The sequence below is a fragment of the Artibeus jamaicensis genome, unplaced genomic scaffold (genome assembly GCF_021234435.1).
Source record: "Artibeus jamaicensis isolate MK-2021 breed Jamaican fruit bat unplaced genomic scaffold, CSHL_Jam_final contig_519, whole genome shotgun sequence".
NCBI classification, from domain to species: domain Eukaryota; kingdom Metazoa; phylum Chordata; class Mammalia; order Chiroptera; family Phyllostomidae; genus Artibeus; species Artibeus jamaicensis.
In genome coordinates this window covers 37644944-37661463 of record NW_026521871.1, presented here as the reverse complement: position 1 = coordinate 37661463, position 16520 = coordinate 37644944, and the positions used below count along the sequence as shown (strand labels likewise).

At 40.2% G+C, this 16520-nt stretch overlaps 1 protein-coding gene across 2 annotated transcripts in view; it reads right to left on the bottom strand.

Moving 5' to 3' along the window:
- UBE2E2 (ubiquitin conjugating enzyme E2 E2) overlaps positions 1-16520 on the bottom strand; it is a 256777-nt gene that overhangs the window by 64527 nt on the left and 175730 nt on the right. For both annotated transcript variants that reach the window (XM_037143987.2, XM_053669343.1), the window contains exon 4: positions 4078-4210. In XM_037143987.2, the coding sequence (XP_036999882.1) occupies positions 4078-4210 (133 nt within the window). The remainder of the gene's footprint in view (positions 1-4077; positions 4211-16520) is intronic.

The following is a 16520-nucleotide window of genomic DNA, read 5'->3' as shown; positions in this document are numbered from 1 at the left end:
AAGAAATAAAAAAATAGACATCTGAATTATAACATTAAAACGTATGTTTACACTCATCAAGAAATCCAGCTGGGATTTGGGACATACCAGCAATTCATTACGCTCTTCTTATGGGCCATAATACATGGTTATTTCTAAAGTTTCATTAAAGAATTATTTTCCCAGAGAAATAATATTACTAGAAGTTAACAATTCAACTCAAAACTTGGTATCAGATACTTCAGATGCAATTAATATTGTTATACAAACAAAAATGGCGTAGATTTAGTAAAAGATGCATAAACATACTGATCACATTTATAACAACAACTAAGGTATAACAACTGTACTGAGATACAGCCTTTGGAAGAACAACAAATAGTCGACCTATTTAAATCCAGTATACTAAGTATAATGAGCATTGTTTTGCTTGCCTTATTGGAATTTAGGAAAATTGAAACAGTTTATCTCTGATTTTGAAAAATTAGGTGCTGAGGTGTGGGACGTTCAAACTGATGAAGCACCACTCCCAAAAAGGTTCTACGGCAAGAAGAGTCATCCAAATCACTCCCCTGACCTTTAAGCAATATATTTGAGCACTACAGTACATAAAAGTCCTCACTAAGGCTTCCAAGTATGAGCGTTTGGGTAAAGTTCATCTCATGAATCCAGTCATACTACAGACTAATTTTATGGTATGGATATTTGATAACCACTGGGTAGCCAATCAGATTTATTTGTGAGCCTCTGCTCTTACCAGCAATTCTCCCTGACACCCACTGCTACCTTGGGTTCAACCTTCAGAGTGATGGAAATGTTGACTGAATCAAGTGTGTGGTTAAGGTTGTTGGAAAAGAGCATAGGATGAGGGCAACAGAGGAAAAAAACCCAAAACTTAACCCCCCAAAATGGATTATTTAGATTAACAGAAGACTAGAAAATGCATGAGCTGGGTTCTTGAAAACTCTTAATAAAAAGTCTTTGTTTCAGTTAACAGCTGTGAAGACACTTACAAACTATCCTCCCTGAGAGTGATGTATCTGTCTACAAAACTCAATTTCTAAAGCTGATAAATCAGGTGGTGATAATATGCTTTGAAAAACTGGTTATAAGTTTCTAGTAAATGTGTATTTAAATTGTGATGGGAATTACCAGTTTGTTTTTTCTTTGTCCTGAGAAATTGCCTAATTAAATTCACTCAGTGGAGGGATTTCATTTTTTCTGGTAATATCCTTGATAGGTATTAATTCATTTTTTTTCACATTCCCAGTAAAGGGAAACCAAGTAGCTATTCAAAAGCACACTGTCCAGCTATGGGTCAGACATTCCTCTTGTAGAACTGAAATCTACTTTCCTGTAACTGATACCCTCCCACTTCTATTTTTGTCCCATCCAGCCATCCAGGGTAGAGTCTAACCCCAACCCACGCCACAGAGTTCCTGAAACATCTGAGCACAGATACGACGTTCCTCCTACGTGCTATTTTTTACAATACTGGTAAACCTCCTACAGGGTGGCTGTGTATAACTCAGTGGAAAGTACACGGTCCCTGGAGTCAGAGGTTCGGCAGATCCTTGGTTGTACATTACTGGAAAGCCTCTCTAAACTTCATCATCTGTGAAAGGGAACATCCTGGCCTTACGTGGGTCTTCGGGAGGAGAAATAACTTGCACAGCTTATGCCCACTATGGTGCTTGACCCAGAGAAGAAACTCAAGACTGCTGGTAACTCTCTTTCCCTTCCCAGATTATTGGTTTGTCCTTAAATTAAGGAGCTTAGAAGTGAGTGAGGCACCTGAGATACTGTGATTGGTTCAAAGTCCTGCAGATTGTACTCCTACAAATTTCCCTTAAACCTTCAAGAACCTCAAATTCCCATAGTATTTTACTCAGCCAAGAGCCCACAAATTTTACTTATATGAAAATAAAGCAGGTCTCTCTTTCCTATCTTGCATCACGATTTCTTTCTGATTCTCAATGAAATACTACACATTCAGCCAGGTTAAATTCCTCTTGTTAGTTCTGTCTAATCCTTCTAGTCCAGCGAGGCCTTTTCAGAAATGGAATTATTTTATCTAACTTACTAGCTTTCCCTTCTATCTTTGTTTAATCTACACATTTCTGTCATGTAGAACCTGGGCGAACCCACACATTTTCTGAGACATTCACAGAACCACGGCAGACCTACAGGCAGCACGACCGCCTGGTCTGAGTTTGCACCCCCTTCCCTGCCCCGGACTTCCGTCACCGAGGAGGCTGTCAGAAAGGGGTCCTCCCTGCACTGGCGCTGCAACAGGTACTCCAGGTGAGTTAGAGGGCAGTCCAAGTAGAATGGGAAGACAGAGTGTTCTCGTTCAGTAGAAGAAGAAAATATCAGTATTAGATATAGTATGGCTTTGTCACTGAAAACCTACGAAATGCAGCTCTGGGTGGTCACCAGTGCCACCAACTCTGCCAGCTTGGATAAAACATATTGTATAAAGTAGTAAGAAACATGGGCTTTGGAACCAGACTTCCTGGGTTCAAGTCTTGGTAGCACTATTTGCTTGCTGCATAATGATGAGCAAGTTATTTAGTTTCTCTACACCTTGATTTCTCCTTTACCAAAAGTTATTACTTTTTAAACAAATTAGTAGTTATTACTTTTTAAACAAAGATTTTATTTATTTATTTTTAGAGAGAGGAGAAGGGAGGGAGAAAGGCAGAGAAACATCAGTGTGTAGTTGCCTCTCCTGTGCCCCCTACTGGGGACCTGGCCTGCAACCCAGGCATGTGCCCTGACTGGGAATTGAACCTGCGACTCTTTAGTTCACAGGTCACCATTCAAGCCTCTTAGCCATACCAGCCAGGCTTTTTTTGTTTTGAAACCAAAACAATATACAAGCATCAATGGAACAGAAGAAAAGAGGAAGAGAGGAGAAGGCAGGAGAAAGGGAAGAGAATTACAGAAGGTCATGGTGAAGGTCCTATTTTTGCTTTTCTTTTTCTTTTTTTAGTCCTCCCCTGAGGATATGTTTATTAATTTTAGAGAGACAGGAGGAGGGGGTGGAGAGAGAGACAGATTGATTGAGAAACATCCATGTGAGAGAGAACAAGTCAGTTGTCTCTCACAGGTGACACGGCTTAAGGTATGTGCCCTGACTGGGAATCGAACACACAACTTTTTGGTATATAAGGCAATGCGCAAACCAGCTGAGTGAATGACCATGCCTGGGCTATTCTTGCCTTTTAAAATTCTTCACTCCAACCCACAACTCCAGTAAGTTTTATTTCCTTCTGCACTGAGAAGTAAGTCACGCTGAATGAGAACTCTTTCTTGGTACTCAATCCATGGAGTCAGTGTCCTCAGGGTCTTTTCCTTTCCAAAGTGGAGAGCAAATTTACACTCGTCGAATGACTGACTTATAGGCAATAGAAAGGAATGTAAAGCATTCTTAAAGTACATAATCTCGATTTAAATAAGTGCACATTCACCCGTGTTCTCATTACATTGTGCTCTTGCACTTTCTCTAGTCATTTATTATGAGTTGTAATTAATCAATCATTTGCACTAATGGACTATTAAAACACCTCTTCACTGACTTTTTTGGCATGATTTTTAAAGTCTTGTGGGTCACACCTTCCATTCCAGTGCAAGCGTACCCTTCGGGAGAGCGGCTGAACAGTGCAGCCCCAAACTCTGAGCGCCACGGCTGGTGCCGTGAGCCTCGACTTGGTGGGGCTCCCTCCACCCTCAGTCTGGCTCCGGGGCTTGGCTCTGGCTCTGGCTCTAAGCTCTAGGGCTGGCAGCAGCCCAATGTCACTCTCGTACGTTCAGCTCTAACGTGCTGTCTAATGTTACACTTAAACACATACCCCAGAAAGGGGATCCTGAGAAAGGAGGAGAAAAAGTGAGGAGATAGGAATAAAGGCCCGGGGGGGAGGAATAACCTGTAGTTTTGTGCATTCTGCTTCTTTTTACACACAATCAGCCCTGGGATGTTGTCTATGCTAACAGAATAGACATTTATTCCTACACAGGTATATTTAAGAATATGTATATGTATACACATATATAACAACATATATTGCTAAAAATGAATGAATACTTCACACTGACCTTAGGGGGTTTGAATGGATAGTCTGGTGAAAAGGTAATGTCCAGGAAGAACACCCCTCCTTCATAGACAGACCCCGGGGGTCCCAATATAGTTGACCTCCATTCATAAATGTTGTCTCCTTTGGGTCCGGCACTGAAATAAGACATACAAAGGAAATGTGCTTAGAGATTATATAAAGCTTGTAATTAAAAAAATCTATTTAAATAGATTAAAATTAAAAAAAATAAATTGCGCATTTTCATAAAAAGATAACAAAGTTAATAGGTTCATTATAATATCATCACTATTCTATATATGAAATATGTTGGTATTAATAAAAGAGAACAAAGAAAACTCTGTCATTTACAACCCTAAATCTATGAACAAAAGATTCAATGGCCACAGACCACAGGTGGAAACACAAATATTTAATAAAGCATGAAATTACTTGTGACATTCTGAAAAGGCTAATATGGTCACAGGGCCAAAGAGACAAATTTTCAAAGCCAAAAGAGCAGCTAGAGAGAAAAAAAGAGTCTACTATTCATTTTGTTAACAACTGAGAACACAAATGAGGTTCACGGAGATCAGAAAATGTTCATCATCCATAAAATTCAGCTCAAGTATCATATCTCATTGATTCTTCATTTCTTGTCTCCACCCGGAGAGATTCCCTACCCATTCCCCTGTGCCCCGCCCCCTTCTGCCCCATCCCCACTGGTGTGGTCCGTAGAAGACAGGACATTTCAGTTCACTGCATAGCTGTGTTTTGTAACTCTACTTTTTCTGTCCCTCCCTAGAACACAAGTTTCCTTGAGAAACAGACTTAATAGATTTTGCCTTGTCCTTCGTGCCCGGTACGTACGTGTTTGTTGGATGCTGATGGACTAAGAGCAAAGCAGGCGAAGCTACATGGCTGCTAAAAGCAAACCTATGTCTCCGGGTCTCAGAGAAACTCACAGGAAGAAAAGGCCCACGCGAGCCAACAGAATTGTGTTACTTCTCTCAGGTGAACAGAGGGGCAAAAATAATCGAGCTTCCAGTGTTCTTTCTGCTCTCTCAAGCTAATACCTACATCTAAAGCCAGAGGTTATCCTCGTACCCTGCAGCAGAGTGGACGACTCTGTTCAGTGGGAAAGATTTTACTGTCAATAGAGATTTGGCTTCTCTCATTTTGAAATTAGTTTATATCTATAAAAAAACTCCCCAAACCCTGGCACTGCTGAGCCGTGTATAAAAAAAGCATGCACCTAAAACCAAGTCGGGATTCTTCTGGGAATGCAAAGATAGTTTAATGACAGAAAAGCGTTCATGAAGCTACCTCATTAAAAAATTAAGGAGAAAAAAAGTGATAATTCAATAGATGCAGAAAAAGTACCCAACAGGCTTTAATAATAGCCATTCACGATAAAAACTGTTAGCAAAACTGTAATAGAAAGAAACCTCTTTAACCTAACCTGGTAAAGGGCATCTACAAAAACCTCACAGCAACTAATATATTCAATGGTAAAATATTAAAACCACGTTCCTTTAAAATTGAGGAACAAGAAAAGGATGTCCACTGTATCCATTTCGAATTATTACTGTACTAGATACCATGTTCACCAAGGCATGGCAGTCACAAGGGAAAGAAAGGCATGTGGATTAAGATGGAAGAAATAAAACTGTTAACATTTGTAGTGTTTATGAATACAGTAAAAACTTTCCATGTCTCTAAACAATTTATTAAATTTAATGAAAGAATACTTGTATAGGAAAGTGGTTGAATATAAGATCAATATGTAAAAATCAAGTGTATTTTAATACACCAACTTAGAAAATATATTTAAAATGCCTTTTACAGTAGTATTAAAAGTATAAAGAACTCACAGATAAATTTCATAAAAGTAGAATATTATTATGAAGAAGATTATCAAACTTATTGAAATACATGCAACAGAATTAAATGAAGAGAGATACCAACTCTTTGGGTAGGGAGACCCAGTATACTACGAATGTCAGTTTCTTCTAAATTGATCCAGGGAAGAAAATCTAATAGAAATCCAGCAGTTTTTTAAAAAAAAATGAAACTTGACAAGTTGATTCTAAAATGTGTTTGGAAGCTCAAAAAAACTTAAACCTTTCCACGTGCATATAGAAATCTGATGTCTGTCAGAAGTGATGGGACTAGGGAAACAGGTTTTGTTTTTAGAAAATAGAGAAACTGGTTTTCTACCTAAAAAAACAGACAAAGCTCAGTCACAGATGTATTAAGTACTTAAATGCAAAAGTCAAAAGTTCTAGAGTTGAACTAAAGGGACTGCTAACAAGGTAAGCCACACAGCTAGACAAGATATTTGGAGCATATAAAATTGACCGAATTCTAGTGTTCAGTATATACAAATTCCTGTTAATCAATAAGAAAAAGACTAATAATCCATTCAAAAAGATATAAATAGGCATTTTCAAAAAGAGGAAACACGAATTACCAATAATCATATAAACATGTTACTCTCATTAAAATCAGAAAAATGAAACAAAATTACATTTTGATATTATTTAAATAAATATGTGGGCAAAAATTAAAGCCTGACAAAACCAAGTGTTGCTGAAGATGTGGAAAAACAAGGGCTCCTATACATTGCTGATGAGCATGTTCAATCACTTTGGATAAGAATGTGGATTTACCTACTTAAGTTTTTTTATATACATACAGATATGTACACACATACACATGCTCCTATATTACAACACAGTAGTTACATTCCTAGGTACACAGCCCAGAGAAATTTTTATATATGTGTACCAGAAGACATGTACGAGAATGTTCACAGCAGCACTATTTATAAATATCAACACTGGGAATAACACAAATGTCCCCTGATAGAAAAATGGATACATTTACCCAAAGGAATATTACACAAGCAGTGAAAATACATAAACTAAACGAATGGATCTTAAAAATATATTGAACTAAAAAGCACATCTAAAAGGAATATATATGATATGATACTATTTCTACAAAGTTTAAAAAAAGCAAACATGAAAATATACTGTTGAGAGACACATATACATATGTGTTAAGGCAAAAAAAAAAAAAAAAGAGAGAAAGAGAGAACAAAGTTCAAGAGAGTAGTTTCCTGGATGGAATCAGAGGGTAGAGGAGTAATACTCTGGAGCTTCAATGGTTCCAGTAACGTCCTGCTCCTCAGTACACATGGCATTCAGGAGTTTCCTTTTATGTGACTAGTTATATGGAAGTTAGTTTCCATAACTTCCATGTTAGATTCATGTAGAGTATCAAATTTTCGTACTAGGAAAAAGTATGCTAAAAACGTCCACTAAAAGGCTATGTGAGAACAGCAAGCAGCAGCATGTTTATAGAGCGTGATCCTACTGGATAAGCTAGAAATATAATTACTTTACACTGTATATGGATACACATCTATGCCAAAACACTTTAGAACAAAAACTGGGAAGACAAATGCATGACAGTGGCTGTGTTAGGAACAGGAGAGAGAGTGGAGTGGGGTGATGGAACAAACAGGTCTGGAGGTGGGGAACGAAGGACAGTTCGATTTTATCTCTGCGTTTGATTTCTCTTATTTAAAATAGATGAAGAAAAAGGTAAAACCACAGCCAAGTTTATTGCAGAGGGCTGAAATATGTTGAGAAGCAGTGGTGCAAGGGACCAAACGACGGCATTCCTGCCCCGCCTTCCCCCGTACCTGCCTCTCCGGAAGCTGCCAAGGAGGTGCACACAGAAGGTATTCGGGCCAGATGACAATTACGCTTTGGCAACAGCAGCTCTCTGTTGCCAGACGAGCTCACTCATTCAGATGAACACAAACATGGTTGCACCCTGAGCTATAATTAGACCCAACATGAATAGGTAAGTTTATCAGAAGGAAGGGCTTAAAAGCAGAGCAAATTATAGGTTTGCAGTTACATTACTTCAAGGTAGATGAAGAAATTTAGTTTGAAATGTACACAGAGGAGAATACAGAGCTATGAAACAGTAGGCGCAGACACATTTCCCGAACACAAAGATATAATTTCTCTGGGTCACTACACACACACACACACACACACAGTTATATAATTTAGGCTAACTGAGGAGTCCCCAAATTGTGCCCCCGAGGAAGAGACTCAGAAGAAGGCAGAGGAGACACCTCCCAGGAGGGAGTAATGTCTGTGGATCTGACATTCTGGCGCTCGGTCAGAATTCCAAATTTCATTGGTTCTTTGAAGTCAGTCAGCTTGTCTACGCAGTTAACAGTGAGTTAAGTAACAGAGCTGACACTATCACTCGAAGCTGGTTTATAAGTCCTCAAATGTACTTTTGTGAGGCGAACGTGATAACCACTGCACTACGGAAACTCTCCCAAATGTGCTTTTGTAAGAACACACTTTCTGGTATCATCGCCTTTTCTAAGTGGCATGCCCGCAGCACTTGGAATCCCAAAGCGTACGGCAGTGGTTGTGCACGACACAGCCCTGCGTTCCACGCCTATGTTGGTGCGGCCCACCTGGGAAAGCTGGGGTGGACGTCCGGAAGTGCTGTGTGCAATACGGTGGCCGTGCAGGTGTCAAACACGTGGAATGTGGCTAGTTCAAATGGAGATGTGCTGTGTCGCATATATACCAAGTTTTGATGACAATGCAAGAGGAAGTAAAATGCATCATCACTTCTTGTTAATCATATGTTGAAAAATGATAATATCCAGGATGTACTGGGTTAAAATAAATTAAAAATCACTTTATCTGTTCCTTTTTGCTTTTTAAAATGTGGCTGTTAGAAAATTTAAAACTACACACGCGGCTCACAGTGCATTTCTACTGGATGGCACTGTCCAGCATAGTTTTCTGCGATAACAGAGCTGTCCTGGCCCTTATCCTCACCCAGTGTGGTGATCAACAGGCACACATGCCACTGGGTACTTGACACGAGGCTGGTGAGCACCAGGAAGTGGATTTTCTATTTAATCTGATTTTAATGGACTTTAAATCTGAGTAGCTTCCTGAGGCCAGTGGTCACATACATTGGACAGTACAGACCTGGACGCTCCAGTAGCCCATACTGACCAACATGGTTTTTAATATATCAGAAGTATTTGGATCTATACAAAACAGAAGAGTGAGCTTGTATATACTTTGATTGGACCAAAGAAGTGAGACGCAGATGCTGCGAACTGTTTTATACTTTTCTGTCGGTCAGGTGAAAGTCAGTGCCCGAGGACCGCCGTGGTTCGGAGGGCGCCGAGGAACCGGACGCGAGCTGGAGGCAGACCTGTCTGTCCGAGTCCCAGCCCTGCCACTGGCAATCTGTATGACCCTCGGTACACACGTGATCACTCTCTGCCTTAGTTTCCTCATTGGCAAAGTGGGGCAATTACAGCGCCGACCTCAGGTTGCAACTGTCAAGTTTCCGCAGCACTGTACTCACAGAGCTGGATAATGGTTCTGTAATGGGCCCGATTCTTAAGCCTTCAAATATCTGCTGCTTTTGTGTTTGTTGTTAGGCCTTGCGGATGATATATAAGTTCACCAACGCTCAAAAAGGTAATTACCTGGTGATTTTATAAGAAGGGTTTCAGGACCGTAGGACCAGAAAACAGGCTACCAAGACCGTAAATAAATCACCATCATCACCCTCATCACCATTGTCACCCTGCAACCTAACCTTGATGCGGCAGAACTTTCGGGCCTGTAAGAATTCATAGCTCCTACTCCCAGGAAATCCAATTTTTCACTGACTAGCATGTGTATTTAATATCAGGATTCACAGGTATGACGTCATGTGGCAGTGTTTTCCCATCTGCACTATTCTTAATCATCAATACCCCTACTTTTTTAACTTTCAGATTTTATTTTTTAAAGAAAAACAAACACAGCTAATAGTTATAATTCAAAATAAAATGCAATTAGATAAATCTATTAAAATGCAAATGCCAGTTAGCAATTACAGATTGGTTAAATGCCCGAGCTACTGTCTGGAGAAATTCTGTTGGAGAATCAATGTTATAAAGTGTGTCCAGCTCTCCATGCTGCTGCCTGCAGGGGATGAGCCTTTATGTATACATAAAAAAATCTGTATAATTATAATAAAATTGCTTAAAAGGACTAAGCATTCACTGCCTTTATTTAAGATCATAAGATGCTTTAACTACATCTGAATACTTTTACTGTGCTGTGCCCCAGATGTGACTCTGAGGCCGAGAGTGTTTGGCTGTGTCTGCTACCTTCTCGTTTCACGCTGCCTGTGACAGGTACAGGGAAGGAGGCAGGGGCAGTGCTGGGATCCTGGCTTCACAGGACAAGGAACTTGCCTTTGAAGAGAATCTCAGGTGTGCCGCGCTGACCTGAAATCGGCAGGGACAGGGTGGCTGAGGAGGAGATTTCAAGGGCTTTCTCAGGAGCTCTAGCAACCCCTGCTTGTGCGCTGGGCTTCATGCAGCTGAATTCGTCCCTTCCAGCAGGGAGGCATGTCGTTCGCACGCACGCAAGATACGCTGCGCCTGGTCCAAAGTCCCTTTGGACGTAAACAGCTGCAGGCATACTGAGCTTCTGGATTACAACACAGTGATGTATGTATTTCTCTAGTGTCAGACTGGAAGAAAAGGGTAGTTTCCATCCCTTAAAAAAAATGTGAAGGCAAGGCCCAGATCAGTTAGTTATAGGTAAGGACCGGAGAAGAAGCAACTGAAGAGGGGAAATGGCACAAAAGTGAATAAAAGAGGAAAAAACAAACCAGGTGGGGGTGGGGAAGTTCAAGGAGAACATCTTCCTTATTTGCAAAGGCCTGGGCCCCTCTTTAAAGGCGACAACATTCCACGCAAACATACGCATTATGAGAGCAGTTGTTTGTGGGTCCTTCCATATAGAAGAAAGAAGACATTTAAGTGACGGCACTATCTGGATCACAGGAAGAAAATACCAGTTCTGATAGTGGAAAGGCATCTATGACCAAGAAGGTGCTGAGAAAAGGGCCAGGATTATAGCTCTTGAAAGGACAAATGGAGAATGGCATTTCATAAATTCCTGAGGTTCCCTGTATTTCTACTCAGTAATTTTTTAAAGACTAATACCACCAGAATCCACTATCACATCTTAGGAAGTTAAGATATAACAGTGCTGATAGAATAAAATCTATTCCATACACTAAGCTTCAAGCAGAACTGGACTGTTAATATTTCCTCCTTCAGACAGTTTCTTTCTGGGCCGGAAGTATCTGGTCTTTATTCTTGAAATAGTCCAAGAAAAAAAAACTACTTTATACTTTTTGTCAGTGAGTGCTTAATAACTGGGAGGACCTTTATCCTCAATCCCTTGTTCTTAGATTTGAGATGTAAAGGTAAAAAATGATTTCAGTGGACCACAGTTAGCTTTTACCAAACCTGAAAGTCAGTACTCTCATCTACTTTGTATCTTTTGTTAACAGTGTTAACAACTTAGCAGAGAGAGGGGGGGAGAGAGAGAGAGAGAGAAAGGAAAGGAAAAGAGGACTTGGAACAAAAAATAATTATGGCTTAATAACCTTGGTGCTTCCTTTTTCTAGGGAAGGTAGTAGCTAGCAAGATAGTATGCTTAAGGATTAAACTAGCCCCCTAAGTTACCGAGGACGGAAGACTCTCGATTCATACCTCGGACTTCCTTATTCCTTTCTATATTTTATGTAAGGATGTCTCTGTGTGTATTTAATTTTCCCCATGTGATATACTGCAGTGAATGCCTAACTTCACAACAAAATTTTAAGGCACACAACTGTATGAAGTAGTGAGCACTGGGAGGCAGAAAGGAAGACTGCGTGAAAAAAACGTATACTCTCCCTATCCCTCTAAGCCACATTTTTATAAGACACACTTGTAAGCACGAAGATAAGTCACCGCAGTAAAAAAGAAACAAATTATTTTATATATGTGGGTTGTTAGAAATAAGGTTATAATTATAAAAAGTTTGGGAATCATCTAGTTCAAGTTTTTCATATCATAGAAACAAGGATTAAAACTGAATTCCACTGAGTTAGACATCAGGCATAAAATCAATCAGAATTACTTAAAATACCGAATTACAGAATTTTTAATTCTTTAGTTGGCTGAAAGGACTCTAGACATAGTTGAGTTATTTTTCCTCCTTTTCAACATATCCTCTCCTTGCAGGAAAAATGACTCACTTGAGCAGAATGGGACAGGGAAAAGAGGAATAATTTGAAAAAATGAAAAAGCTCCTCACACTGAGAATCACTTCTATCCAAAGCGTTCATTCCAAAAGTGATAAAATTAAGGGTCCACCTAGTGAAATGCTTTGTCCAAGACCTCACCTGCAGGAGAAACCGGAGCCTCTGATCCTAAGGGAAAACTCTTACTATGTCACCACAACTGCTGCCGATTTAGAGGCCTCGACAGGAAAAACCCAAGGTCACCTTTATGATAAACTACCCGGTTTAAGATAGGAAACCAAAGACCAAAACCAACGTCTGGATTTTCTTTTACCTTTTAATGCTGGGCATGTTTCAAAGACTAGTTTCAGAGATGGCAAACAGCTATTTTCATTTTGGCTATCAAATTCCTTTTTATAGCTTTTCAAACCAGAGACAGTGATCTTTGACTTTCTCTGTTTCTCTAGCAACCCTACCACTTCCCGCAGCCATGCGTCCGTTGTCCACCTCCCACCCAACTCTTGTGCTTGTCCCCTGTTCTGTGCGAGAAATGAAAGGTCTCAAGGCGCTCAGAGCTTCCAGAATCAGCCTCTCTTGGCCGTGCTGTAAGGACCATTTTGGCATGTGAGCTAGAAAGGGGGCAGGGAATGTGTCTTCGTTATTTAGAAATTCCCGCACACACGTATTAGGCAGAGCTTTAACGTGTCTACTGATGTTATCTGCAGGTTAAACACGGTTTTGACAAGCGTGCAAGCCACTTCTGTCCATATACAGTGTTTGGGGTGCAGAATCCTTCTTGAAATTTTTTGGTTTTTGAAAATATTACTGCTCATTGAGGACAGACTGTAAATGCTCTGGTAGCATTCTAAATGCAGCTTTATCACTTTCTGTCAAAGTAAAGTATCTCAAAGTACACATTCCATTTCAAAGTTGAGATGGGGCAGCTCTTAGGGACATTCAGCTATTCTTAGACAGGGTACTTAAGATTTGTTTATTTGTATGTAGAGTTAAAAAGCGGTTGCTTCCCAAGTAGGTTAAATACCTTCAATATACTCAATACACATTTCGCTGGCTGAGAACATCCTCTGTTGTTGGATCTGAATATGGTGAACAAGAATTCCTTCATACAGTTGCCTAACTTATGAGGCAACAGGTTGGCTGTGATACCCTACAACCTGCATGCGTTTTCTCTGTTTCCCAGGCACTGCCCTCTGGCTCCAAGACCCATCATCACTGTTCTTTCCACGGGACTGCCTGGAGGCCAAGGTCAACAAGGAGAAGGATGAGGAAACAAGTGAACCAGAAGACTAATGGCAAAAGCAAACCACACACATAAATACTAAGTAAAGGTTTACCGAAGAATAATAAGGAACTGTCTTTAATAAAACACTAGTCTGTTAGTATAACATAGCGGCAGAGAAAGTGAACTACAGACCCAGAGAGCTAGGGTTCGAATCTTGACTCTGTCTTTTACTATGTGACTCAAATCAAGTTTAACTCCCTGCTGTCTGGGTTCCTTCATCTTTGGAAGAGTGGTTACCTCAAAGAGTTGATGTGGCCATTAAATGAGTTAATAATATAAAGAGCTTAAAACTGCCTGGCCCATTTATTATTATCAGGTGAGCTAAAGCTCACCTTGCCCTTCAGCTCCGGACTCCAGACAGGAACATAGGAAGGGTTTCTCTTTAGGGGCTCGATTCCCCTTTTCTCTATTTGCTGTATGACACCTTGCATGCTAATGTCTCTTTCTATCCCCATTAAATACTGAGCTTAGGGAAAAAACCGACAAATAACTAGTAAGTCCACCTTTCTTCGTTTGCGGTTCAGCATAGAACAGCCTCAGTTTCACATTTTCCAGCCTGTAGTAACATCGGAGACAACACCAGGCCCAAATCCCCACATGCTCTTTAACAGTAGCTCTAACGTGTGTCCTCACACCTCCACTGTACACACACACACAGTACTGCTTTGACAAAAACAATTAAATATAGAGACACTGTTTTTCTAAGTTTTTTTTTCGCCCTTCCTCTGTAAGAGTGACACTCTGTAAGTAATAATAACTCAGCACTAAAAGACACTGATTGTCAGTAAGAGTTGGTGGTCAGTGGACTTAATTCAAAACTTATCTATGATTAATTCGGGAGATCAAGAGCTCCACAAGACCAAAGTACTGGCTACAGCGTGCTAGGTGTCACTTTCAGCAGTTCCCCGCCTTTTCCTCAGAGCCTGTGATGTGTAGGGCACTGTACTATGATCTCAACAAGACGAAAAAGAAAAACAAACAAACAAAAACCCCCCCAGTCCTGATCCCCAAAGGGGCTTCCCCTCTCTGCAGCAGCAGAGAAGGCAGGATGTATACGCGCCATGGGATTCATAAGCAAAATGCTAGGAGAGGTCTGTGAAAAGGATGATTTAATATTATACAAAGTTCATTAGTCATGGTATCGACATCAATTTTCTGCAGAGACTCTTACTACCTTTCAGATTTCAGCCCCTGTCTCCTCCCTTTGTGAGTAAAACAAATGCAGATTTCACCGAAGATCTGCTATTCAGGAGCAGCCAGTTCGGAGTATCCCTGAGTAATTCCCGTCGGTGCAGGCTACCTCGGAGGGATTTGGTGGGTTTTGCTTTTGGCAGTGCTGCAACAGTGGGAAGGACCTGCAGCGCCGTCCTCATCTCACAGTGTCTGCTAATAGGCGGGGTTGCTGGCTGCCAAGCAGATTTAATTTACCCACTTCTCCGTTTGCATTAACCTTTGAATAATAAAGCACAGCTGAGGCTGCTGTAAGAAACAAACCGAGGAATGAATAATTAAAAACACCTTCTCAGCCTTGGAAAGACCAATCCCCAACCATTCGGGAAGCTTTAATTGTGACTGAACTAAGTATTAAAAAGGCTAATTGTATTCTTTATAAACCGAAACAAATGCGAAGGACGTAGTGTGACTACAATACATGTAATACGTGAAAAGTAAAGCTCTGAAAGCACTTAGTAATTAGTTCAAATGAAAAAAAAGTAAGAGTAGTCTGATTCTAAAGAAAAAAATACTTGTAAAGATGGGCACTCGTCGTCTACATAAAGGAAAAATTGCTGCTACTCACAAAACGCTATTATTCACTTGGTGCAGGTGGACCGGCTGGAGGAGTATTTGAAGGCACAGACACGTTAGAGCTAAAACAAAAGGCTGAGAACAGCATATATCATCGCAGGAAGACTCTGTCTTCTCCGAATCTGTCAACTGCTAGAACAGCACAGCTGGGTGCTTCTTTGCTCCTGATGAATTAAATTTTCCTTTTGGGACCCCAAACCAACCAAATGCAACTGACATTTGTATGCGGTAAGATCACAAAACAGTCATTGATATTTTACCTGCTTGCTAAATGTAGTTAGTACCTAATACCGTATTCAAATCAGAGAGTACCCTGTTCATCTGAATAGTTGGAAACAATTTTCTCTATTTCTAGACCTAAAACAAAGGGCAGGACATCCCCTCTCAATCAAAGAGGGCGGTTCCTCCCATTACTGACTTTAAATTATTTATGTTGAATTTCATTCTAACTAGGAAGTTTTTAAATACTATGCTTTATTTATTTATTTTCTAAATGTAAGGCCTTTTCCTTCAATTAAAAAAAACCCCGTATTTTCAGTGCCCTTCTGATAACCTTTCAGTTACTGGAATGTTAGGGAGGTGGAAATCATTTTTCTGTACTATGCAATTCTATGGTTTTTAAAGGCCTTTTCTATTCCATTTTTATGCTTTTCTTGTATGTCTAACTTAGAGATGATGCTTAGTATTTTGCACATACTGGGTAAAAGGATGAGAACAAGAACTGAATTTGCTATTTTAGTAAAGACCAGCTTCTTATCTATGACAACAGAAATACTACTTTTATTGTTCTTGCAGGTCATGCTCTTAATATTTTCTTGTCTTACATCAGTTTTTAATAAAATAAAACTAACTGCTGGCTTGCACTGAACTTGTTTCCTGCTGGGACTAGAAATCTTTCAATTCCACTTGGAATTAGTCACTATCGGACACGGTTACTCTCATTACTTTATTTCTTTTGAACAACACTACACCTTGAACAATGCTATCACCCTCTAACTGTCAGATTTCTAAAAAAATTTACTTTGATGTTCAGTACTTGCCATTTTCTAACACTTGGTTTGTAACACTGGGTTTCACTTTAACCTGAGAAAAATGAAGGATTCCTACCCCTGGGTTCCCACGGGCCACGACTTCTATCCCTGCCACAGCACTCACTCCGGGTTATGCTGTCTCCGGCTGGAGCTGAGCCCACTGCCTTGGGAGCAGGCATTGGGTCT